At 33.4% G+C, this 25,806-nt stretch overlaps 1 protein-coding gene across 1 annotated transcript in view; it reads right to left on the bottom strand.

The window, feature by feature from the left end:
- The window catches only part of Malrd1 (MAM and LDL receptor class A domain containing 1), a 647,937-nt gene that overhangs the window by 444,925 nt on the left and 177,206 nt on the right, over positions 1-25,806 (bottom strand). Inside the window, exons 20-21 of the mRNA XM_063237894.1 lie at positions 15,853-16,029; positions 13,406-13,568 (exon numbers count right to left, since the gene is read on the bottom strand). Coding sequence (XP_063093964.1) covers positions 13,406-13,568; positions 15,853-16,029 — 340 coding nt within the window. The remainder of the gene's footprint in view (positions 1-13,405; positions 13,569-15,852; positions 16,030-25,806) is intronic.

Below are 25,806 nucleotides of genomic sequence, written 5' to 3'. Positions count from 1 at the left end.
TGCAGGGAACCCATTATCTGTCTTTTTTCCCTCAGCAATGATCAAATTGATGTATCTTTCATATGGTTGGCTTTTAGGCAAATGAGATTCAAGAAGATGCAGCATACTGTTCAGGAGCCCAGACTTTAATATTCGTAAGATTTTTATTTAGATTAAGTGTTCGTGTTTCCTAAAAGAGTATCATAGGCAGGTGGTCTAAACATCTTTGAGTTTCAACTTGTTCACCTGTAAAAGAGGGATAATAACACTACCCCAAAAGTTCACTTGGAGAATCAAAGTGAAGAATCAAAGTGTAAGAATCAAATCACATAGTTGATTATGCAGTAAACACTCAATGCTGCATTCATTTCTACGATATTTTATCACAGGAAAGCCTCTACTCCACCTATGAGGTCTTTTATCAGTTTTGTGCAGCTAAGGACAAAAGAGAACACATACTTACTTATCAAAATCCTTTTATAAACTTAGCATTTCCCTTTTTCATTAAATGTTTAATTAACTCATCAAATACTGTCACAATATACGATATTGTGACAATATAACAAAATTGTTAAGAGGCCATCGATTTGAACTGAGCATCTATACTGGGCCTAAGAGAGAAAATCAAAACAGATCTTAATCAGTCACTGAGCTTTGACTGCTTACAAAAGGCATTGTAGCCATTGACAAATGAAATTATAAACAATTGACTGGCTGATGCCCTAAATTGTAGTCAATTTTTATGCTTCATTTTTGTTTTTCTACAAATGCTGTTGGATCACATTGTTAACTAGAGTTTTCAGAATCTGTTTTGGTTCTGGGAGCTGTCACATCTTTGAATTGTTTTGGATTTGTTTTGCTTTACATTTTCTCTTTTCAATAAACTTTAATGGATTCACTTGATCTAAGGAATTATTCTTTAACAATAATTCAGGTGTTGCTCTTTGAATTAGGCGAGTTAAAAGTAAGTTTTGCCAGGCATGGTTGCACACTCCTATACTCTTAGCATTTGAGAACCTGAGACAGGTGGACTGCCTGTCTAATTGCAGACTAATCTAGTTAACGTGAGTTCAAGGCCAACCTCAACCACACAGTGAGACTCTGTCTCAAAACAAATGAATGAACAAGTAAGTTTTAAGTATAAAAATTGTTTTTGTTCTATGACATTTGCTGAAAATTTACCTGAGAACTTCAGAGAAAAAATTTAAATAATTGAACTAATATAATATCCTTTCCATTACTTAATGCATATAGATTAACAAGTGCCTGTTAGTATACATTACATATGAAATTACATTTTATGTATCTTTTACAAATATATTTTAGTAAACACTATGGTGTCATTCCATGGAGAGAGATGTGCATGCATTTGTGCATGAAAACATAAGGTTTAATCTTTTAAATTATCACAACCATGACCTTAGCCTTCCATAATTTGGTTCTTTTATCCTTAAAGAAGAACAAAAATATTAAAGTGTTTGGAGTAAAACGTTTTTTGGCCTTATCTGTCTCATTTGATAACTGAAACAAAGATAAATCCTCGTGGACAGTAAAGTCACAAAGAATCTGAAGAGCATTGAAGAGCTAAATTGAAAGCTTTCAGAGAAAAAAAACAGTGAGACTAAGAAACTGTATTTTGAATTTTATTTTGACCCTTAGGACTATTTGGTAAATAGTACTTACCAAAACACGTCTGTGCCAGATTGGATTACTAAATGAAAACTATTTTGCTCCTACTTTATGGTTTAATTTGAATATTGTATAAATTTTCAGGAATATTTATGTTCCCAGTGTCAGAGATATGTGCATGGTTTCATTAAAGTCATATTATCCTGCAAATAAAGATCTCTTTAACATGCAAAACACAAGCATACCATTCAAGTAAAAAGCTTTATCCATAAAGAAAACACATTGTCCTTCCCTATTCCTATTTCTGTGCCTCCTAAGTGAATATATAACAAACTTGGGAGGAAGGAAGCCTTCCTCTGTGCTCCATTAAGTTTACAGCTTATTTTTATCTCACACGGAACGTTTGGTAGACCGCATTCTGTTGACTTTTGTCCAATTTACTTAAGTATCTCAAAATCCATGGAAAATCTTAATTTCAGTTTAATAAATTTCTTTTAAAGATACAAAAAGTTTAAGCACACTTTTATGGTAATCACTGGTGACTGGCAATATTAAGTGAAATGAATGTTTACATTTTTATATCAGGTCTTGATTTCAACCAGCAGTCTTCAAAGTGAGGTAACCTGACAAGCAGTATCAATGTCACTCCAGAGTTTGTTGAGAATATAAACTAAGACCTAATTAATGAAGGTTAAAGTGTTAATAGGAAAGTAGAACTGAGTCTATCAAGTTCAGGCGAAGAAGTGTTTCTGTTAAACTAAGATTATTTAAATTGTCTGAATGCAGATCTCAGTAAAAGATGGCTTTAGCTCATCAGGAAGACATATTATAAACTCAAGGGGGGTGTTTGCAAAGCTGTTTTATTTTCCTCTAAATAGGTCCTGAGGTCAATCTATATTGAATGGTTACAAACTATAGCCCCTGCCAGATGTGCTCCAGGGGATGTTGTCATAGATGTACACACTGTGCCTTCCATGAGACACTTCTTAATGCTGGGGAACATCCTAATGCCTAAGCATCTATCAGGTCTCTCTCTTACAGCAAATTGGTTTATACTAGTCCTTGTGGCTCTTATTTGACCTGTGCCCATTCATTCCTACCAAGATAAACACTCACTAGCCAGGACAGCCCTGGCTGGTACAAGAGTTAGTGTAGGTGGGTCAGTCTCACAAGACACAGGAAAGGCAGGAAAACCAAACATAAAATGATGATAGCAGTTTTATTCCTGGAATTGATGGTGGCAGTGTGCCTGCAGGGTCCATGGAAGTGGGGACACAGTGCCCAGGACATGTTTATGGAGCGTGTGGAGAACAAAAGTGTGGTGATCTGAGCACAGAACCACCCCTTTTGCTAAAGTCCATAATCATTACCTCTAGAGGATGCAGAACCATTAGTTTAAAGAAAATATCCTGGAAGGGGGAGTTATGTACATCATTCCAATGTGGACCATTAAATTTTATTGTGTTCAGCTGATATGAGGTGTGCTGGGCTTTGGATCAGTGAAACTCAGAGGAACAGTTCATAGCAAAACAGCCACATTGGAAAGTTGTAACATGTCCAAAGGCAACGGAGTACAACAGACTTCAAACAAATTCTGCTGGGCCTAAAAATAGATTTTTGAGGCAAATTTTGTTTTAAATTTATGACAAAGTATTTATCTCAGTTTTGGAATCTGGGACCCAAACAAAAGGACAATCACTAAGGCCAACAAATTCTAATCCTATCCTAGGAGTAAAAACAACATACTCTCAAATGGCTATATTCAGAATATTTAATTGATAAATATTAGAATTTGGAAAATGAAGATATCCCTAACAGTAATTACTGAAACAAATTATAACTCTAATGTCAGAAAAATAAGTATGTTTTTCTTTTTCATCTCAGCATCTATACCCTTACACATAGTGCTTACTTGACAAACATTCTAAATTTTATTATTTTCTCTCTGGCATGCTAGTTATAGCAAAAATTAAGTTGCAAAATATAAAAAATATTTAAATACCTAGTATTAGCAAGCATTCAGAAAATTATTTCATTACCATATACCACTAGAAAAAATGATTCAACTTTGGACAATAATATAGTCTTATAAATCAAAATTAATTCTTAAAATTTATTCATAAATTAAAATATCAAATTAACATGAATCTGCTCTATATTGTCTTTCTTCTTAGTATATAATCTGAGATAAATGCAAAACCACATACTCATCAATGAACACTGATTAAAATAATTTATTATCAAAATCTCATAAATCATGCAGTTATGAACGCATGATGCATTCATTTAATAGAATATTTTTGACCCAATAAATACTATTGGTAAGTAGTTTATTAGAAATTATATTTGTATAAAATAAAAACAGATTATTATAAAACAGTACAAATATAATTATATTAAAAATATAATGTACATTGCTCATATGATAGTTACATAAATTACAACTGATGTTACTGTTTTTCTTTCTTATCTAGGTTTAAATATTTTTCAAGAAAAAATTATTTTCTCTTTTTATGGTGAAAAGAGAAAAGGAACTTGAGCCATACAGAGTTAAGATATTGCTAAAGGAATGAACATGGTTTTTCCCATAATATTTTGTTTAGTTTATATAACAGAATCCAAAGGCAGACAATTCTTTTGCTCATTACTAAAGGCAAACACAAAAGCAAGCATGTAGAGCTGATAAGCTGTTATTCAATGGATCCACCCTTTCAGTAGACATTACTTTCTACTGCGCATGCTGCACCTCCCCATGTACATGGGTACCATGTTTGAGCCTTCTGCTCTCACAGAGCTGGGGCTTAGGAAGCACATGCCTAATGTAACAATGGACTGTGTGCTGAGTCATACTTTCTTACAAGTCTTCAGAACACTAAAGACCACTGATTGGACTAAGTGGACTATATGCACATGTCACAATGTCAGAAGGCTACATTGATATTATAAAAGCATTTCATATGTGCTGTAGTAGGTTCAACTTTCAAAGTCTTTTCTCAATAATTGGAGTTAAATTAGATCTAACTTATCGTCACTTTACGAAATATATTTCTTGTCCAAATTTTCTACAACTATAATAATCACTTACATAAGATGAACTATACTATATATAGTTACAGGAAAACAACTTGTTTAAAAATTGTATTTATTTTAATAAGTATATACTTGTCTAAGTTTTGAGGTAGAGATTGGCAGGGACAAAGTTAACAGACTTGTTACGATGATATACTAGTCACAAGAAAATTCTTTCAAATTCAAAAGTATAAGCAATTTGACAGTAAAAGAATGAAAAAAGAAATACCATGCAGCCATTAATTTTAAGAAGAAATGTGGGCATATTAATGTTCAACAAAGTAGACTTTCATATATAGGAAATTACTAAAGACAAAGAGGAATAAATGATATTAATGACAAAAATATCAATTCACCAGGAAGATATAATAATCCTAAATACCTATATATTAAACAACTGCTCCAAAAACAAGTGAAACAAATAGTGATACTGAAAGGTATACAGACAATTCCACAATTATACTTGAAGATTTCAGAACCTTCCCTCTTATTCTTTAATTTTACTTAGATATACATAATGATATCATAAGTAATTTGTACTTATACATGACACATCTTCAATCTTTTTTCGCATCCCCCTCCCTTCAACCCTTCTTTCCCTCTTTAAAGATTTGTTTTCATTGTTCACTTATGTATTATTTTCTCTCTTTTATCTTCCTCCATCCTTCCACAAACCCAGTTCCCCTTCTCGTATGAACTTGACTTGCTATTATAAATGCTGGTCCTTATTTATCTTCTCGGTTTCTTAAACCAAAAAACCACACAATATTTACACATGCGTGTTTAAAGAGTATGGTTTCAAGATGCATCCACTTAGCTAGAAATTTGACAAGTTTATTCTTCTTTCTTGTAAAAAAATTAATAGTTTCTTCTTTATCCCTTCCTATGCCGATGGGCATTTGGGTTGTTTCCAAAGTTTAGCAATTACAAGCTGTGCTCATATAAACTTGAGGATGCATATATCACTGTGGTATTATGCTTCAAAGAAGACACCAAGAAGGAGACTAGCTGGATGAAATGGAACCCCTAGTTTAGTTTTTTGAGGAATCTGCACACTGATTCACACAGTGGGTGTGTAGCCTACATTACCAGCAATAGTGAAGGTTCCATTTATCCCCATAGCACTGTCAGCAATTATTATGGTTGATTCCTTAATAGCAGCCATTATTTCTGCAGTGAAATGAAATCTCAGATTGTTTTAATTTGCATCTATCAAATGACCACTGATATTGTTCATTTTTCACATATTTGCCATTTCTACTTCTTCATCTAAGAAGTCCCTATTCATTTCAGATGCCCATTTGTAGATTGGACCTTTAAATTGGGGGGGGGGGTTACTTCTTTAAGTATTCTAGACATTAGCCCTATGTCTGAAAAACAGGTAGAATTTTTTTTTCCACTCTGTAGGTTGTCTCTTCACTCTGTTAGTGGTTTCATTTGCTGTGCAAAAGCTTTTTAATGAAACGAGATCTCAGGTATTGATTCTTTGTGCTATCTCCTTGCAACTGGTGTTTTGTTCATAAAGTCATCGCCTACAAACACGTCTTCAGGAGTTCTACTTATTCTCTCTTCCTGAAGATGTAGTGTTTCAGCTTTAATATTCAGACACCTTAGGTGTTTGGATTTAAATTCAGTGCATGATGGTAGACATGGTTCTAGTTTTAATCTTGAGGACATGGAAAACTAATTTTCCTAGCACCCTTTATTAAAGAAGGTATCTTTCTTTCAATGAAGGTATTTGGCCAGTTGGTGAAAGATAACCTGGATGAGTGTGTGTGAAGTTGTTTCTGCATCTTCTACACTGTTCCAGCAATCCTTGAGTCTGTTTTTTGCCAGCACCATGCTGTTTCTATCACAGTAGCTTTGCAGTATTATTTCACATCTTGCCTTTGTTATCCAGAATTGTTTTGCTCTTCTAGATTTTCTCATTCCAAATGGATTTTTAGATTGTTTTCTATAGTTCTTTGAGGGATGCTATTCGTAGTTTGATTAGGATTGCATTAAATATATATAAAAATTTGCAAGCAAGATCATATTCACTGTAGCGATTCTTCCTACCCCCAAGCAGGACACATCTTTCCATTTTCTAATATTCTCTTAAATCTCCTTTCTCAGTGTACTGCAATTTTCAATGTATACATCTTTTGTTTCCTTTGTTAGCTTGACTGTTAAGTATTTCATTTTTTGGATGTGACTGTGAAAAGTGTGATTTCCTTAATTTTTCCCTCAGTAACTTTGTAATTTGTGTAAAGTTATGTCATTCATTTTTGAATGCTGACTTTGTATAAAGCTTACTAAATTTGGCAATTAAACCTACAAGTCTTTTCTGGGTATTCTGTGTTGAGTATCATGTCATTTTAAAATAATAATAATATAATTTCTTCCTCTCTTATATTTATTCTTTTTATTTCTTTTTCTTGTCTGATTTTTATTTCTTGTCTCTTGTTTCTGGCTAATGTTCCCAGAATCATACTGAGTAAGAGTGGTGATTGTAAACGTCCTTACCTGATTTTAGAGTAAAAGCTTTCAGTTTTTGACTATTTAACATGATATTGGTTGTAAGTTTGCCATATTGGGCTTTTATCAAATTAAGATAAAAACCCATCTATTCTAATCTTCTGTATGGTTATTATCAATGGATGTGTTGAACCAAATTTTTTAATAAATTGGCTTAGTCCAAACAGTGTTTCACTCCTGACATCAGAGTACACATTCTTCTCAATTGCTCATGGAATGTTCTCCAAAATAGACCATATACAGCTGACAGAAATAAATGCAAAGCAACTGAAATTGGGCCATGCATATTATTAAACCATAGCCAAAATCAAATTGGAAATCAATGGCAAAAGAAGCTATAAAAACCTATTCAACATACAGGCTGGGGGTTTAGCTCAGTGGCATAAGCGCCTGCCTTGCAAGCAGGCAGTCGTGAGTTAGATCCCTGGCGCCGATAAAAACGAAAACAAACAAACAAACAAAAAAACTTACTAAACACATGGTACTTAAGTAACACCCTCCAGAACAACCAATGGGCAAAAGATCAAACTACAGAAGAAATTATACAGTTTTATTTTTACATTAAATGATAATGCCAATACAGCATGCTAGAACTTATAGGGTGCAATGAAACCAGTACTGTGAGAGAAATTTATAGCAGTGAATCCCCATATCAGAAAAACTGTGAGCTTTTATATCCATGTATTTCAAGCTAGTGTATTTAATTTTAATTTTTAAAACCTACATATCAAGCTAAAATATACTTGAATAAAACTGAAACTTGTAATTTAATTCACTTACACAAGAGAAACTATTGATACTCATGAAAATGTGAGGAACAGTCCTTAACTATAGGATAGTCTAAAATAATGGCATTTTTCCTGCGTTGTATAGGTACACTCATGCTTTTCGTTCAGTTCTATAGTAATTCTGACAGAATACCATTTGGCAACAAGTAATACAACAGTTAAAAGAAAATGGCTTCAGTTAATTTAAATTTTGACTGTTTGCACTTTTGCTTTTATTGCAGCAAAACTGCTTCTAAGAGCTGTTATTTAACCATTATTTTAAATTTGAATCTGTTTGAATCGTGTCAGGGGAATATTCAGGCTTCTAAATGGGTCTATAAAAGACTGGCTTATTTTCTTACAAAAGAAAGGTCTGATAAGACAACAACTGTGGTAGAATATACACAGGACTAAAGCTTAAAAATTGTTATTACTACTGAACAGAAAATACAGCATTATGTTCCACTTACTGAAGCTTTTGTTTATTCTTAATGCAAGAGGAAATATATAATAATATGTATAATATGTGACACCAACATACTTTGCATTATTTGTAGGACTTTTCGTACATAATAATGTAAAATGTGTGGGGTAAATAGCAATGTATGAGTAGATGCATATGAAACAGTGGATATACCACTCACTTTCAACTGAAAAACAATGATCAATGTCTTAAGTACAATGTGATTAAGAAAAATCTAAGTGCTACTACATTTTTCAAGTTAGCAATGTGCATAAGAAATTGTATTCTCATTTGCTTAGCAATACTGAATGAGATGAATGATAACCAGTTTCTAAACAATTAGTAATCAAGTCCTAAAACCAAAAATATTTCAACATACCTATGACTTCCAGCTAATCCATGAGATTGTTACACTTGTTTTGATTTCAATATAATAGAGTGGCTGAGGATGTGGTTTAGCAGCACAGCACCTTGACAAGTGCAAGGTCATGAGTTCAATTCCCATTTGCAAAAATTAAAAATTATAATAACAACTATACAAATACACAATGGAGAGACTGCCATTTGAGTAGAATTCAATAAAATACATAGGCAAAATATTAGAAAAGACATGTTTTGTATTATACAATGAGTAAGTCAAACTAAAAGATGCTCTGAAATCAATGCTTTATCGGTTACTTCATGGTAAAGTATTTTCTTCCAAACTATTTCTCAATTATAATACTTTATAATACACAAATTTGATTTTACTTAAAATGCAATTACCCTAGAGCAATATGTGTTCTTTTTAAAACATATTCTTCATAAAATTTATTCTCTATACTTAAAGAAAAATTAATCGAATCTCATCAAAATTTGAATTAAGTGGTGGGAAAGGTACTTGCTTCCAACAAGGCCTTTCTAATCCTTAGGATTAGGTTCTAGAATCATCTAGAAATGGTAATAAGAACAGAGATTACCAACTCTACTCCCATAAATTTTGATCCAAATGTGTGAGAATCTGCAATAATAAATATTGTGTATGTTATATAATCTTTCAATGCTCTTTGAGTCACACTTTGAGAAATTCCTCTGAAGTTTTCTATGAGCAAATTTAAAATCATTAGAGTGGAATATGCATAGATATTCTTCTACACATATTGTATATGAATGAAGTGGAGAGAACTTAATTTTGCCTAAGCAGATTAATTCATATTTCTAATATATCATATTTAACACATGATGGGCGTTTAGTAAAAATAGATTTGAGGGCTGGGAATTTAAAGCTTTGGTCTTCCAGTTCTAACGAAATAATCTCAGTCAAATAAAGACTTTTCTTATGAGATAAAAATGATGTAAAGTTAATGAGTCTGACTTTGAACCAATACATACTTGGTAGCAACATTGCCAGTTTAGCCAACTGCTTATGTAGGTTGGAGGACAACATTCTGAGGTCAGATGAACTCAAAAACTGGGAAGAATCATACAGCTCCAAACCTACAGTCTTCTAAGCATATTTACATTTGAATGAATTGTAAGGTTTAGATGACAAGCAATACAAATATCTGGATGAAATAAGTATATGACATTTTCTCTAAAAATTGATCTGAGGAGGACTTGTACTGTTGCCAACTTCCTTAGAGCAGTTCTTGGAACATGAATGCATTTGGGCTCATTTTGTTCCTGAGTTTTGCCATTATTGTTTTTACTATATTAGGGTTCTTTACACAAAATGCTAACAACTTTTCTATAATTCTTTAAAAATGCAAAATTTATCCAAGTCAATTTTTAGATAAATTGTAACTGACAATAGTTCCACCAAATGTATTTCATTTTATTACTTCATTACATTATAGTTAAGAACATTCTTTATTTCTATAAATCTTAGTTCCCATCTTAGGAAAACATTATGCCAGTCACCCTCAGTTGTCCCTGCTGAGTAGGAAAAGGAGAGAATCCACTGCCCAGTTTTCTGATGTATACGCCTAATCTTAAAAGAAAAGGTTCTTTTCTAATTTACAGAAATGTATGGAAAGAACCAGTATTGAATGGTGATATTCTCCTGCAAAAATACAAGGAAAAATAAGATGCGATCCTAATTTTATGTTAGAGAGCTCACCTCAGACGTATAAAGTATAGTCCACTAAAATGTTGATTAACAAAGTATAATGTCACTTGGAAAAGTATAATGTCACAATATTTGTATAATGTACTACACAATATTTGTATAATATAATATATAATGTCACAATATTTACTTTGCTTCATGTCATTTTCACAATGAAATGTACACTGTTTAGGAATTCACATAAAATTCAACAATGCAGTGAAACTTTCCCCACATATTCCTATAAGATCATAACTTTTCTAGGCTTTTCATTGCTTCCTTAAGTGGCAAAATTGGGAGAATATTCTAAAATAATGTCTTTTCTCTTGTACTTGCTTACAAATGATCTTTTCCACACAGACCCAGAAGTAATCTTTGCCTTAGGAAGAACTGAGGTGGGAGAATGTGAAAAGAAAGAAACAACTGGCATAAATCCTTTTTGATTTTCAAAAATGGTCTTGAAAGCTCTTGCAAAATCAATGGATTTTAAAACCTCACTATAAAATTCTTGAGCCAGACACCACAGAGAGAAAAGTATTTTCCAAATTAACAAAGCTTCAGTTCTAAATAAGAAAAGCAAAATTTGAAAAACTGAGCATAGAATTGTATTTTAAGTCACAAATTTAGATGTATGGTATACTTTCCGAAATACCAAAACTTCCTAGGGGAAAAAGTAGCTTTTTCTTTGTTAATAGTTGGTTAATGAAATGTGGTGTGGGTTATTTTTATGAAGCAGAGAAACCTCTGAAATTACTCTTTGTTTTGATGAGTCAGAACCAGTCCAAGGAAAACTTGTATATGGAAATTTCAAGATTATTTAACAATGAACAAAACGTGTTCATAATAAAGCGGTTCTACCATCTGCTACTTGATATATTTTGGGTAGCTATGTAAAATTAAAACCATTTTGGTAAAAACACAGTGACAAAACAGCACAGAAAATCAGAAAAAAATCAGCCCAAAGGAAAACTAAAGATATGGATGCTAAAGATACGACTCCCCTTCCCCATCAGTCATGATTTTCATGAAATCGTCCGAATGAAAGGTGGGGGGATGAGATTTTGTGGGACCCTACCAGTACATTGTGGACTACATACCAAGGGAAGGACATACATACTTATTGCACCATAGAAAAACAAAAGCATACCAATAACAAACACAAATGATACACTACAAAATGAAGTATCAAAATCCCAAATTAAAATATTTACCAGGATACAAATGTACAGAAGACATGAACAATGAAACTTCATATAACGGATGAGAAAACAAGTGCAACGGAAGTCAGAAAAAGTACATGAAAGGTGGAAGTTGTGAATTAATATTGTGAAAAAATATTAAGTACATCAAACATCTAAAGAAAAGAAAAGCTGAAACACATTATGAGTCATCTCATATCTATGTTCATATGTGCAGAATAGAAATATTAAAGAGAAATGTAAAAAGAATACCAATAAGCTAAAAAATTTACATGAAATTGAACATGAATACATTGGAAAGATGGGTGGCGATTAACAGGAGGTCGGAGAGGAAAGATTCAATTTCTCTCATAGTAAGAAGAAAATAATGTCATAATAAGAAGACATATAGCCATGGATATGCAACTTTACAAATATGAACCATCACCTTGGATTAGACCCTAATGAAACTTAGAAAAGTACAGACAAATAGTTATTCAATCTTAGGATATACTAAGATATTTTCAGGAAATTTGTTCAAGTTTCAACAAAATGACACCTATTTGTCATTATATGACTGTCCATTGCCTTTTTTAAAGATTGTGTATTTGTAATCACTGTGATAAAAACTAATTTATAAAGTGTGATACACAAAGTAAAACTGAAATCAGTAAGTAACCGAGTTGATACACAAATACAGAAAATGATTTCAAAGCTATAAAATATTCATGCATGTTCAAAAGTGAAACTGAATTAAAGCAAAAGAATTATTAATCAACACAACAAAGAAAATCTTTATATTTAACAGTTCGTTTGTTTTAGCTCAGTCTGCCCGGCCACACTGGTCTTCCTGTTCAGCCCCAGTGCAGAGTCTTCCCATTTGGGCTACATTCACGAAGAAGCGTCCTATCACTCATTAAAACCTTCCTTGCCTCCATTTTTCTTTGTAGCAACTATCCCAACCTCTGACGCTTTGTGTTTATTGGCTTACTGTCATGTGCCTAATGCAAACAATGATCATCTGTTTACCTAACTGGTATACTTCCAGTAGAAAACAGTGTTTCTTACACAGCAGGCACTATAATTTTTTCTAGCAATTATATAGTACTGGATAAAAGGAAATGGACTAGAAAATCCACCACTGGAAACAGATTATCAAATTACAGAAAGTCTGTCCATTAACATGCATGTTACATTGCACATGAATTTTAATAGCATGGTTTACTGCGATGTGATAAAATTTGTTCATATACTTGTGTATGTAAATCTGCACATTTACTTCTGTTCATATGTGTATAATAGAAATATTATGAGAAAAAAGAGAGTGAAAGGGAACAAATTGGTGAAAGGTAATTTGAAAAGAGAAAGTCAAGGAGATAAAAGATGATTCAGAAGAAGCAAGAGGAATTTAGGAGTAAGAGAAGGATAAAGAGATAATTTTTAAAGCATACTAACAGTGCTTTTCAAAGACTGGTGACATTACAATTTATTTTTGTTTATTTATTTATGCTTTTATCTGGTTTCTAAGCCTTTCACAAGAGCATTCACTGCTTTTTAAATGGATTTTTAAAATACTGTATAAAAAATACATCATGCCCTTACATTCTTAGACATTCATCTGTACAACAGCACAGACCTAGGCGGTGGTGAGGCAGGAATTTGGGAGCTGCTTAATAAGTATCTCCTAAGAAATCATTCAAAATATGCCATTACTTACTTTGTATGATCTACAGCGGGCCTGTGGTTTTCTTCCCCATGGTGTATACTGATCCCATTACCAAGGCACCAGTTGAATGTGTTTGAATCTTGAAGTAACTTTCCTGGAACTGGATGATACCACTTACACAAGCTTTGGTTTTCAAATGTGCAAACATCCATAACTTGGATAGAGAAGAACAAACAAAAGATCAGCTAATCACTATAAATAGGTCACTAAATGGTGATTTTGATCTCTTTTGCATTTTTTACTTTTTTAATTACAATCTAACTTTAAGCATTATTAAAATGATTAATCAAGCATTTCCCAATATTTCAGGTTTGTTCCATTAAAAAACCTAATGTAACTGAAATGTGTGAATAATTGCAGGTATTGATTATCAGCTCTCAAGAGAGGTATGATGTTTATCAGACCCTGAAACAGTAGGCCAAGCATCCCAATCTCTCCTAACACAGCATTTTGTATTATCTTTAAACTCTGACAAGCCATTTCTCCTTTATCGTTCATTAATATTACAGAGCTAAACCTCAGACCAGTCTCTGACAGAGTTATTAATTTCAAACTACTTAATTTTAAATAATTCTGATTTATAATAAGCTATGTTAACCATGTTTCTTTGAATTATTTTGATTTTTGTAATGACTGTATCCTAATATTACAGAAAATTATAAGTCCAGCAATTTCTGAAATACAGATATTTTATATGAAAATGCTTTCTAAGTTCCCTTCTCTCAGTGAGTGAATATGTGCATGCATCCATCTGTGCATGTAAAATCCTCCATTCTTAAGTTAAAAACTTCAATTCAATAAGTTACTACAGAAAATCTGATGTGCATTCCGACTTTTGATGTCATCAACTCTGATGTCATAAACTTCTATCAATTTGAAATTTGAGTGTGAGTGTTAATATAAATTCTGAGAAGAAAACACTGCAAAGAAAAAGTGATTTTAATCATATTATTTGGGGGACTGGAGGTTTAGTTCAGCTGCACAAGTGCCTGCCTTGCAAGCAGGCAGTCATGAGAACGATCCCCGGTACCGATAAAAAGGAAAAAGACAAAAAAAAAAAATCATATTATTTGGATGTGTTATATAATCTCTGATATTAATAGTGATTATATATATTTATTTTGGGAGGATGTTTAGGATTCTATTGGGATTAGGATTCTATTTTTTTTTTTTTTTTATCGGTACCGGGGATCGAACTCACAACCGCCTGCTTGCAAGGCAGGTGCTTACGCCACTGAGCTAAATCCCTAGCCCCCAGGATTCGATTCTTTATAGCACTAAAACATAAAAATTGTGTATTTTTAAATTAAATTAGCATACTTTATAAGTCATGCAAGAATCAAACTTTAAAGATCTGCTGTATGACATTGTACTGTCAACAACAATGTGCTGCACACTTAAGAATCTGTCTCGGTTAAAAAAGAATTAGAAAATGTAAAGCTGTCAATTAAAGCAGATTTATCATGTTTTATTTTACAAAAAGGAATCAAGAACATAAAATTAGCAAATTGAATCTCAATAATGCAATACAAAACTATATATTCAAAACAAAATTCTGACTTGAAAATAATGTAAGAACATTCATTCATATCATATAAATAACTTACTAAAACATCTCATTTAATCATAAATGACATTAAATGACAAAATTGAGCTGAGAAAAAATTCAGTATTTACTAATTATATTCATTAATATAATTTCAGGTTTTCTGTAAACTTTTACAAATATTAAAATTTATATGCAATAATACATATTTTTTCTGGATTAAAAGAGTAAAGATGAACTATTGGATTTCTTAAATCCTAGAATTTTTTAACAAGGCTGATATAAGACAAATAAGAGTTTCACTGTACTGCCTGTATTATCTGTATATAATTGTTAACCTTCACTATTAAACACAGGTTCAATGTTAGACTTTTATTTTCTTAGAAAAAGTTATACATTGGCAGAAACAAATAAATGAAAACCATGTTTTACCAGGACACAGGGGATGAAGGTCTCATCTGTATGAAAACTCAGTTTCTTAAGAACTCTATATATTTGATATGAAACCCACTGTTATATAACAATTTTGACAATGTAAAAGTTTTAGACACTTAATCTAACTTAATTTATGCCTCCTATTTGATAGTGAAAAGGAGTAGAGATAAAAAGGAAACTTTTTAGATAGAGAAGAGATAGTAAACAACAGTCTTAGAGTCAGTCATTAATTATAGTATCATTGAATGCAAAACGTTAAAGAAACTTATTTCTGTCGGACGGAAAGGAAATGCATGCTCATTTTTCTACTATCATTTCTATCCAAATAACTATTACTTTGAGAGATTGCTCTAAGCCTCATTGAAAATTCTATGACATTAGACATTACTTAGAAATTATACTAGTATTCTGTGTACTTTATGACTACAGTTAATTCACAATTTAGAAATTCACTTACCACATAATGATTCATCTGACTTATCAGGGCAGTCGTATCTAAAATCACAGTTCTGAAATTTTTCAACACAGCGACCATCAGATCTGCAGGCAAATTCATTATCTGTGCAGTTGTGTGGAGGTGATGTTACAGGAATGGAAGTTTCCGGTGGAGTTGGAAGCTTCACTGGCAAATCACCTGGATAAAAAAATACACAGGCATCACTTAGCAGGCTTTCAATTTCTTTAAAAGTGTCACACATTGGAGCTTTCTAAATATAATTTCTTTCAACATTGTAACACTGAATGATATTTTCAGTTTGTTAAATATGTTTGTATGAGCATTTAAATTGGTAGTCTTGTTTTATCAATGATAAAAAACAATATTTTTCGCTATATAAAAGTAGGTGAAGGTACAGGTAGAAATTATGCAAAAGGAAAAGCTATTCAGGGTACTTCAATAAATAGAACGGCCAAAGAAAAGTCTTGAAAGACGAGGAGGAGTCAGAGAGTTCTAACTGCTGGCACTGGAAAGTAAAATCAAGGTCAGAGTAACCTCATACTCCTCTAGGTAAATATACTTTGTTCTTCCACCACTCTAATGAATTAATATCTCCATCTTTTGTCGTATATTGAAGACTCGATATGACAAGACAGCAAGTCAGTGCCATTCCCAGACTACAGAGGGAGAGAACCAAGCCTTACAAGGAGGTTATTCCCACCTGCAAATCAGCACCGTGCACTGGCTGCTGCGGAGTGGGCACAGCCAGACCCAAGCCTCTCTCGGTGAGTCAGTGTGAGTCAATGTTATCTGTGGACTACAGGAGGAGAAACCCAGGCCTCATCAGGAGGTGACCCCTGCCTTGAAACCAGTGCCATGAGTGGACTGCTGCCAGAGTGGGAACAGCCAGACCCAAGCGCCAAGGACTAGGGAGGGAGAGAACAGGGTCTCACCAGGAAGCAAATGCCACCTGGAAACCATAATTTTCATTGTTCTGTTGTGTTGAGTTTTATTCTCTTTTGTTTTGTTTGATTATGTAAATCTGATGGCATGAGCAGCTGTTTAAAAGATAGCAAGACATTATGGTGGCCATTTTGGGTTCACTACGGATTTGTTTTGAAGTCCTTTTCACACTCATTGTTTTCTTTTTATTGTTTCTATTCTATTCTGTTCCATTCCATTTTTACTAAGCCTGCAGACGGTATCTGCAGCTATTTTGAAAACAACAAAAGGGATTATGCAAAGTCCTGTGTCACTTATACTGGTTTATTTTGATTGGTTTTATTCTGATTTATTTTTCTTGGTTTTATGCTCTTTAAAATAAAAAAAGATTGCAGGACCAATCCAAGCCAGAAGTCTCTATTTATAATATCTGAGCAACTAAGATTACAAATTTGAAATCATGCAAGTTGAAAGATACCTATAGAGACTGATTAGTTTATACATTAAGTTGGTTAATGTGCATGCCGCATGCCTTTGTAGCATCTTCAGGCCATGCACATGTTGGATGCCCTGAATATAAAACCAAATAGGTCTTCTTTGCCATGAAATACTTACCTACTAGTGAACACATTAGCCAAGCACATTTTTTATCACAATCACAAGGATATAAGTTTATGACAGAAACTGTAACTGTATGAAAGTCACGGTGTCATCTATCCTTTCAACCCTGTAACTACAGCAAAGTTTTCAAATTATTGGCAAGTGGATGAATAAATGGACAGATGGATGAAAAGAGATTGTATTACAGAGTCAAAAAATAAATAAGTATACAAATGAAATATTTTACAGTGTATGAAAAGAACACAGAAGAAAATAGTATATCAGAAGGGAGAGAGAAACCATTTAAGCAAAATGATGCCTTAACTAAGAACCAACTTATCTGACTAAATTAAAAAGGCTACAAGGTCTTTATTGAGTAGAGATAGAAAACCTGTGAGGTGGCAGAGAAAAATACTGAACTGTTTTTGTTTTAGTTTGAATACCATGGAAGTTTGTCATGAGGATATCTCATAGTGTGAAAAGAACATATGCAGGTGATTCTTGAGATTCAGAATTAGAGAGTAGACAGCGCTCTAAGTCATAAAGAAGCAGGTCAGACAAATTTTCATGTCTGGAATAAATGGAAAAGCTGTGGAGAAATACCAAGCTATAAAATTTCTATTTCAAAACTATTTCTCTGGTGTTAGTGGGGTGGATGTTTTGCCTGTGGCTTTGATATGGGAAAAATAGAACAGTCAAGCACTTTATTTAATCCTGGCAAGTGATACCTCAAAGTAGACACAGTTTAGAGGTGAAAGCAAAGACCTGAGCAATATGAAACACTCAGTATCAGCTGGACTGCAAATGTGGGTGCTATTGGGAATTTGAGGAAAGTCTTAATAAACATATTGTTTTCAAATTTCCTACTGACTGTATTTCCTAGTTCATATTGTGTAGTAATTAAACAATAAGATTGACACGCACAGCAGATTGTAGATCTACATTTCAAATTTTAGAAATGAGTAACACTGGAGAAAATACATAGATGTATAGGAAGTGGTGTCCACAAGAAATAAACACTCTCTAGGTTGTACTATAGCTAGAAATTTAGAGCCTAGCTTTATGAAAATACAGAAAGAAAGTGTTAGATCTCATTTATAGCAAGTCAGTACCAAAATAAAAAGATGAAAAGAAGAGCCCAGAATGCATACTCAGGTTCCCTTTGCCTCGTCACAAATCCATTAGTGTTATCCCTTCTCCTGAGCAGGAATGAGGAGGGGATCAAGGAAGTCAGGAATGGTAAGCTTTAAGTTTAGTCTACATGCAAAAAAGAAATTAACGTAAAAGAAAATATGTTCTTGTAGGCCAGAAGATGGCAGCTTGCTAGGTAGCTGGGTAGAGAGCCTCTCTGGAAAAAACAGCTCACACGCTGGAATTTGACAACATGGAGAGAGCCGGACAAGTGGAAAGGGATTCTTTCGACCCCAGGAGGAAACTGAAGGAAAAGAAAAATAGGAAGAGGAAGGGAAAATGCAGGTGGAGTGCTGGAGCCAGACATGCTCACTGGGACCAGTCCTGTGCTGTGCTGGGCACGCCGTGGAGTCAGATGATTCAAGGGCCCACTGAAGCCACTGCCACTGGTAACGGGAGTTGGTGAGTCCTGGGCCGTTGGGGGGAGGACACGGCACAGCGTGGAGTGGAGCCAAGGTGGAGAGCTGCATTAAGTCTCTGTGAGTGCTAGAAATTGGGTCCAAACCTACAAAAAATACTGAAGGACACTCTAGAGAGAGTGAGAGAAAAAATCCCAGGATTCCAGCAGCAGTGGCAGAAAGGCCTCAGTGAATGGGGCAGACAGTGGAATGAAGGAGAAAAGTGGGCAAATAATAGCAAAAAAATAGAACAGCAGAGATGACGCAGAGAAGGTGCGCTATAATCTCTAATACAGACAGCCTTGATACATTAGCCAAAAGAAACACAGGCAGAGTAGATTAGGAGGCAGGATCCATCAAGACGCTCTGAATAGGGAATATACTCAACCTGAAAGAGAGTTAATAAACTGAAAGTAAAGGTGAGAAAATGATGCTCTATGTGACAGGGAACTAGAGAGAAATAGGGACAACTCGTCCAGCAGCTGCAGATAGGTTGGAAAGTCATGACACTTTTGTGCAATGTAGAACTACACAGCTAGAAGGAAGGAAAACCAGGTGGCTTTAGTAAGTAAACAAATACAGCTCAGGATTAAGCTCAGGAATAAAAAGGTTCATCACCACTCAGATAGATAATGGGTTGACCCCTAAACTAAAACTGAAGGAGCTAGTGGGACACAAAATATACAAAGCATCCTGAGAAAGGGAAAGGTGATGAACTGCCTAAAAAAGGAAGGCAGAGGACATTGTTAATAGTGCATCAGAATTTAAAAGCCGCAGTAGTCTTATCACTCTGCTTAGTTTGATTTTATTTTGTTCCAGTCTGTCTACTGATACTAGGTTTGAGGGCACAGACAGCTATCGCAAAAAAAAAGTAGGCTATACCACACTAACTATTCTTAATTTCCTTTTAACTTAAACTGAAGCCCTGTACTACTTACATTGTCTTACTATGACTGATCTTATTTGAAGCTGGTTTGTTAGACCGCTGTTTTGCCTTGACTGATTTTATTCATATTTGGTATGCTTGATAATATCAAGTCTAAGAGTAGAGGCAACTACTCTGAAGATGACAAGATGTAATAAGACACCCATTCCGGTTTGATTACTAACTGCTTCTGAAGTCCTACAATGTCTCCAAAGTTGTATTTTTATTAAAATAGCTATGTAATGCTATGTTCAATTATATTATGTCTGATGATGTGGACAATTCTATTGAAAATAACAAGAGAAAGAATAGTAACTAATATATATCACCTAATATTGTGGTTTTATATGTCTTTTTTATTTCATGTTTTTCCAGGAATTTGTTTAGTTGTCTTGTTTTGATCTGTTTGGCCCTATAATACAGAAATGGTAGATATACATGTAGAGATTAACACATGGGGAGAATTTCTAAACAGTTTACAGGAACAGATTATATAATGCATGATGTAATGAACAGATATTCTGAAGAAAAGGAGACACTAAGATACCCAGGGCTAATTCTGTAGCATTATGATATAAAATCTATCAATATCAATTCACTGTTCAGAGTGATATTAGTCTAGTCTCTTATGTTCAATTTCAGCATACATAAAGATAAGGACAGCTATTTCAAAGAGAATGAGAGACATTATGGCAGCCATTGTTGACTTCCCTAATGTCAGCTCTTGAAGACCTAAAAAGCTATAAAATTATTAAACACCTATAAGAAGAACAAATCTATTTTAAACTTAAATAAACTTAAAACTGTATTAGCCTGCAAATTAAAACCACACTGGGACACCACCATTTTCAGAAAGAGTGGCTTTCATCAAAAAGTCATAGAATATCAAATACTAGTGAGGCTATAGGGAAAGTGGAACTCTTCTACATTGTTGGTAGAAATGTAAACTAGATAAACTCCTACAGAAATCAGAATGGAGAGTCTTCAAAAAACTAAATACAGAAACTAAACACTTGACACAGGTATTCCTATTGTAGATATCTTCTCAAAGAATTAAACTCATCACATTATAGTCTAAACTCATGTTTAGAGTAGAACGATTTATAATAGTTCTACCATAGAAATAACCTCATACCTACATCAATAGATGAATGCAGAAAGAAAATGTGGTAGCTATACTCAATTTAGCACTAACCTTCCATACAGAAAGATAAATTTGAAGAATTTGTAGGTAAAAAGATACACCTTGAGACTAAAATATTGAGTAAAATAAGACACACAAGCTTAAATATCGTATAGTTTCTTCTATTTGTGAAACCCAAATTTTAAATAAAAGCAAGATAATAAGAAGTAAAGGAATAAATCTGTCTCAAAGAGGTAGACAAGAGATCAAGGGAAAGAAAAGGGGTGGAAAAAGAATTGAAAGAGAAAATGAAAATCAAGTTTATTTTAAATGAGAAAGGAATCAATTTGGAAGGAGCAGGGAGGACTTAGAGGGGCAAGGGATGAAAAGAACTAGGATGGGTTATGTACACGTGTCAACATCCCTCAATAAATTAATCATCATCTACTGCAAACATGTAGTAATAAAAAAAACATAAGAAACGAAAGAAAGAAATTAATTATATTAATGGTACCACCATATCTCCAATCACATTATGGTTGCAGTGGATGGTAACTGCTTAGTTAAGATGGAAACAGTATTAAATTTGTGGGTGGAAGAAATGAGCAGATTAAGTATTTCAATTGAAAGCCCTATGTTAAGCCAGAAAGCATTACTCATATATCAAGGCTTCAGCTGGAAATCTCCTCAAATGATACATACTGAACATTTAGTGCAAGGTAGGGAAGGTTTCACAGATTTAAGAATTAGATTAGATTTATAAACTTTCTGTAAAGGATGCGTCATTCAGTGAAGAAGCTTCTGCCACATTTTTGCCTCAGCTGAATAAAAAAAATGCATTCAAGTAAGTCATAAATTGTGCTGAAACCAGGCTCTTTTGGAGGAAAGGCCACAGTAGAAGCTATATTTGCAGAAGTGCAGAGAATGCGGTTAAGTCACAAAATGCAGACAGAAAGATTAATTCTGGTTCATGTGCAGGGCATATGATAAAGCCAGACACAGTGTACAGCGTGAAGAACCCTCACATTCTCAAACATGAAAATAAAACTTATCTGCTTGTATGTGACAACATAATCAGAAGGCAGGGGTGATAGCCATCTTGTTTATGGAGTGCTTCCACCAATACATCATCGCAGAAATGAAAAACTATTCAGAAGAGGATGTACTGGAATGTAAAATTCTTTTAATAATAAGACAATGTGCTTGGCCAACCTGAATATGTTTGCTATGAATATGAAAATTTTTTTTTAAATCTAAACACATTATTGCGTTAGCACCTTGACCAGAATGTTACTTGGTTTTTCAAAGTAATATACCACTAGCTAGACTTCAAATGAATTCAACTAGCATTTCAGAAAAATTCTAATTTAAAAATAATGCAGTACTGGAAATTACCCACTATTGCTGATGCAATGATATTAATTTACGCTTCAATGAATGAATTAGAACTGAAAATATCTGCTGAAAGTATTTATGAATAAAGCCATGAATGATTTTGAAGGCTTCCAGGGACAGGTGGGGAAGTCAGGAAGTCATTCGCACAGACAAGATGATGCAAAAGGTTTTACTGAAATGCTCGATGAAGTGAAAGAGCACATCAAAGTATTAACAAATGAGCAATGCAAGAACATGTTAAATTCTTTACAGAAGAAAAAGATGATAAAGAAGAAATTGACATACAACAAGCAATGTTGATGTTATAAACCCAAAGTATTTCAAATTATATACATTAAAGGACAAATCTATAGATAATGATCCTTTGATAGAACACAGCAGGAAAATCACATCTATGATCACTAAAAGAGTAAAACCTCTTCAGCAACATCTTGATGAATTAAAGAGAAACAACTTCTGATTATAATGACCTTCCAAAAGATTTTAGAAACAAAAAAGTCAAGTAAAGGGGATCTTGAAACATCAAAATTGGTTGTGCCTGATACGCAAACATTGACACTGTCTATGGCTCAATATTTCAGATCACTAGACACAAGTCATCTTCCTTCTGACATATGAGTAGTTCAATAGCAGCTGAGTGTCTTTATCCTTCCCCACACTTCATGTAATCATGTGGGCACTGTATCATCTTACATCTCCACAAGAAGAGTGAGTACAATGCAGTCAAGCATTTTCATTGAGACAGACAGACAGACAGACAGAGAAGTAGAGACAGCCAGAGAGACAGAAGACATTCATGTAATTTTTATTATACTATACTGACATGTTTGTTTTATTTTAAACTACAGCCACTTACTAATATCTTACTGTGCCTATTTCACAAATTAAAATGTATCACAAGTATACATTTATGAGAATAAAACAAGTAGATATAAGACAGTACATTATAAGTTTCATGTACCCACTAGGCATCTTAGACCAAAGGATAAGGGATACATACAATATAAACAAAGGGAGGAGGGTAGACAAAATATGAAACAATTTGCTGAAAACTACAAAACATTCAGTGGCCATGTTGATTTTATATGTTTCATTTGGAATGAATCTTTTGTAAATCATTCCCACAAATCTTTAAATTAAAATTCCAAAATGTAATTGGAATTCCAAAATTCTAATTTAACTAGTAATTTGGTTGTGATCTCTCAGACATTAATACAATAGACATTAACTCATATTACATGAGTAAAATGTGCCAAGAAAGAACCACAGAAAATTTTATTTTCACATACTGCATCAAAAATGCCATTCAGATAGTGACATCTTTGGATAGGTTTATGTCAGTATTTGCCTTTAGTTAAAACTACATGGCATGTTCTTTCACCCTAGTACATGCTGAGCAAGTGGATAATACAGTTTGTACTTAAGATTCAGTATGTATGTTTGATTCTCACAAAGATAACTGTTGTTCATGCACAAAGAAATGTTTTATTTACTATAATTTAAGCATATATTTCAAAACTTGTTAATTTCAAGAGAGAAAGTTATGTTCCTACTTCAGAATGAATAACAGTACTAGAGAAATAAAAGTATATATCATAGTGTCTCACAACTGCATTCATATGGCATCACGGTACAATTTCATTACTTATGGAAATTTACAATTAATTATTTTGTTTCAATACACAAAAATGATAACAGAAAGCTAAATACCCATATGACCCTCACTATACTACTTTAATATTTGCTCTATGATATAATTCTAGTCACATCTATCTACAATTTTCTCCTTTTTTATTTTATTTTTTAAATAAACATTTCAATTCCCATTCTTTTTCTTTTTACTTTTCTCCTAATTCCTCCAAATATCAGAATGCACCAATTTGTATTTTTCTGTAGATGTCTTCTCACTACTTTTCATTCTTTATAATAGCTAATTGATATTAAATTTAGTCTCAGTCCCTGTAAGTGTATGGGTTAGTGGTGTTAATCATACCCACATTGCTCTACAGCCTGTATTTAGCATTTTGTATGGCAAAACTGAAACACTGTATCTAGTAAACACTAATTTCCCCTCCCCTAACTACCTTGGAATCCACATTTCTATTTTTATTTCTGCTCTCTTAAATACTTCAGATAATTTATTTCAGTTTAAGAATACAGTATTTGTTCTTTTGTGACTGGTTTATTTCACTTGGTGTGGTGTCCTCAAGATTTGCCCTCTATCTTAGTTCAGACATGATCACAGACTCATGATTAAACAGCAACTGTTTATTTCTGCCAGTTCTAACTACTAAGAAGGTCAAGATCAAGGTGTGGGATTCATGCCTCATGAGAGCTCACTTCCTTATTTACAAATGAACATTTTCTTATCGCATCCTCACTTTGTAAAGAGAAAACAAAAAAACCAGCCCTTTCCTTTTTTAAACAGTAACAATTGATTTCCCTCATGAAGGGACCACTTTCACTATCTAATTACTTCCCAGAAACACCTCATTCTATATAAACAAAATAGATGTCAGGATTTTAATATGAACTTGGGATAACAAAGCATTCCATTCACAGTCTCCATGCTGTAGCATGTGATACGATTTCCTTGTTTTGTAAGATGATATACTATACCATTTATCGTGTATATCACAGTGCCATCTTTCAGTGGATATTAGAGTCCGACCTTTTAGCTACTGTAAATAATCCAGCAATAAATAAAATGTGGCTATGCAACTATCTCAATACAGTATCTTGTTTTGAATGTTTGAATATATACCTGAAAGTGAATTGCTGTGGTTCTATTTCCAAGTTTTAGAAAAATCAATATACTGATTTTCATAATAGTGGTACCATTTTAGATTTTTAGCAACATGACAGAAAATGTGTCCATATCTTCACCAGCATACATTATTTTCCATCCCTTTGGCAGTAGCCATCCTGATTGGAATGAGAGGTTATTTCATTATGCTCAATGACATTGAACATTTTTAAATGCTTGTTTGCCATTTGCATATGTTTTTGTTCTCTGCAGTCCTGATCAGTCATCTATTTTCAGTCATTCCTTAGATTTAAGCAAAACAGAAATCAGTCTAACGTTAAGCCATCAAAATTCAGAGTACTATTATTATTCTTTTTCATAACAAATTTAGGTAACTAAAGTGATTGGTTTTGTGTTTACCTGGGGTGCTCAAATCTCTTACTGGTCTCTGGTTTTCTTACAAAGGCAGTTGTCTCATTTATTATTTAGTGGTGCCACCACAGGGGAAAAAGAGGGATTGGTAGTTCCACTGAACTGACGTCACTCTCTTAGAAACAGTTATTTCTTAACAGATTTTATTATTCAGAGTAGTTCTAGGTACACTGCAAAGTTACATGGAAATTACAGACAGTTCTCATATATAGAACCATGTATC

The sequence above is a fragment of the Cavia porcellus genome, unplaced genomic scaffold (genome assembly GCF_034190915.1).
Source record: "Cavia porcellus strain 051 isolate PalLab524CR breed Dunkin Hartley unplaced genomic scaffold, mCavPor4.1 scaffold_27, whole genome shotgun sequence".
In the NCBI taxonomy this organism is placed as follows: domain Eukaryota; kingdom Metazoa; phylum Chordata; class Mammalia; order Rodentia; family Caviidae; genus Cavia; species Cavia porcellus.
This window is presented reverse-complemented; position numbering and strand designations above follow the sequence as displayed.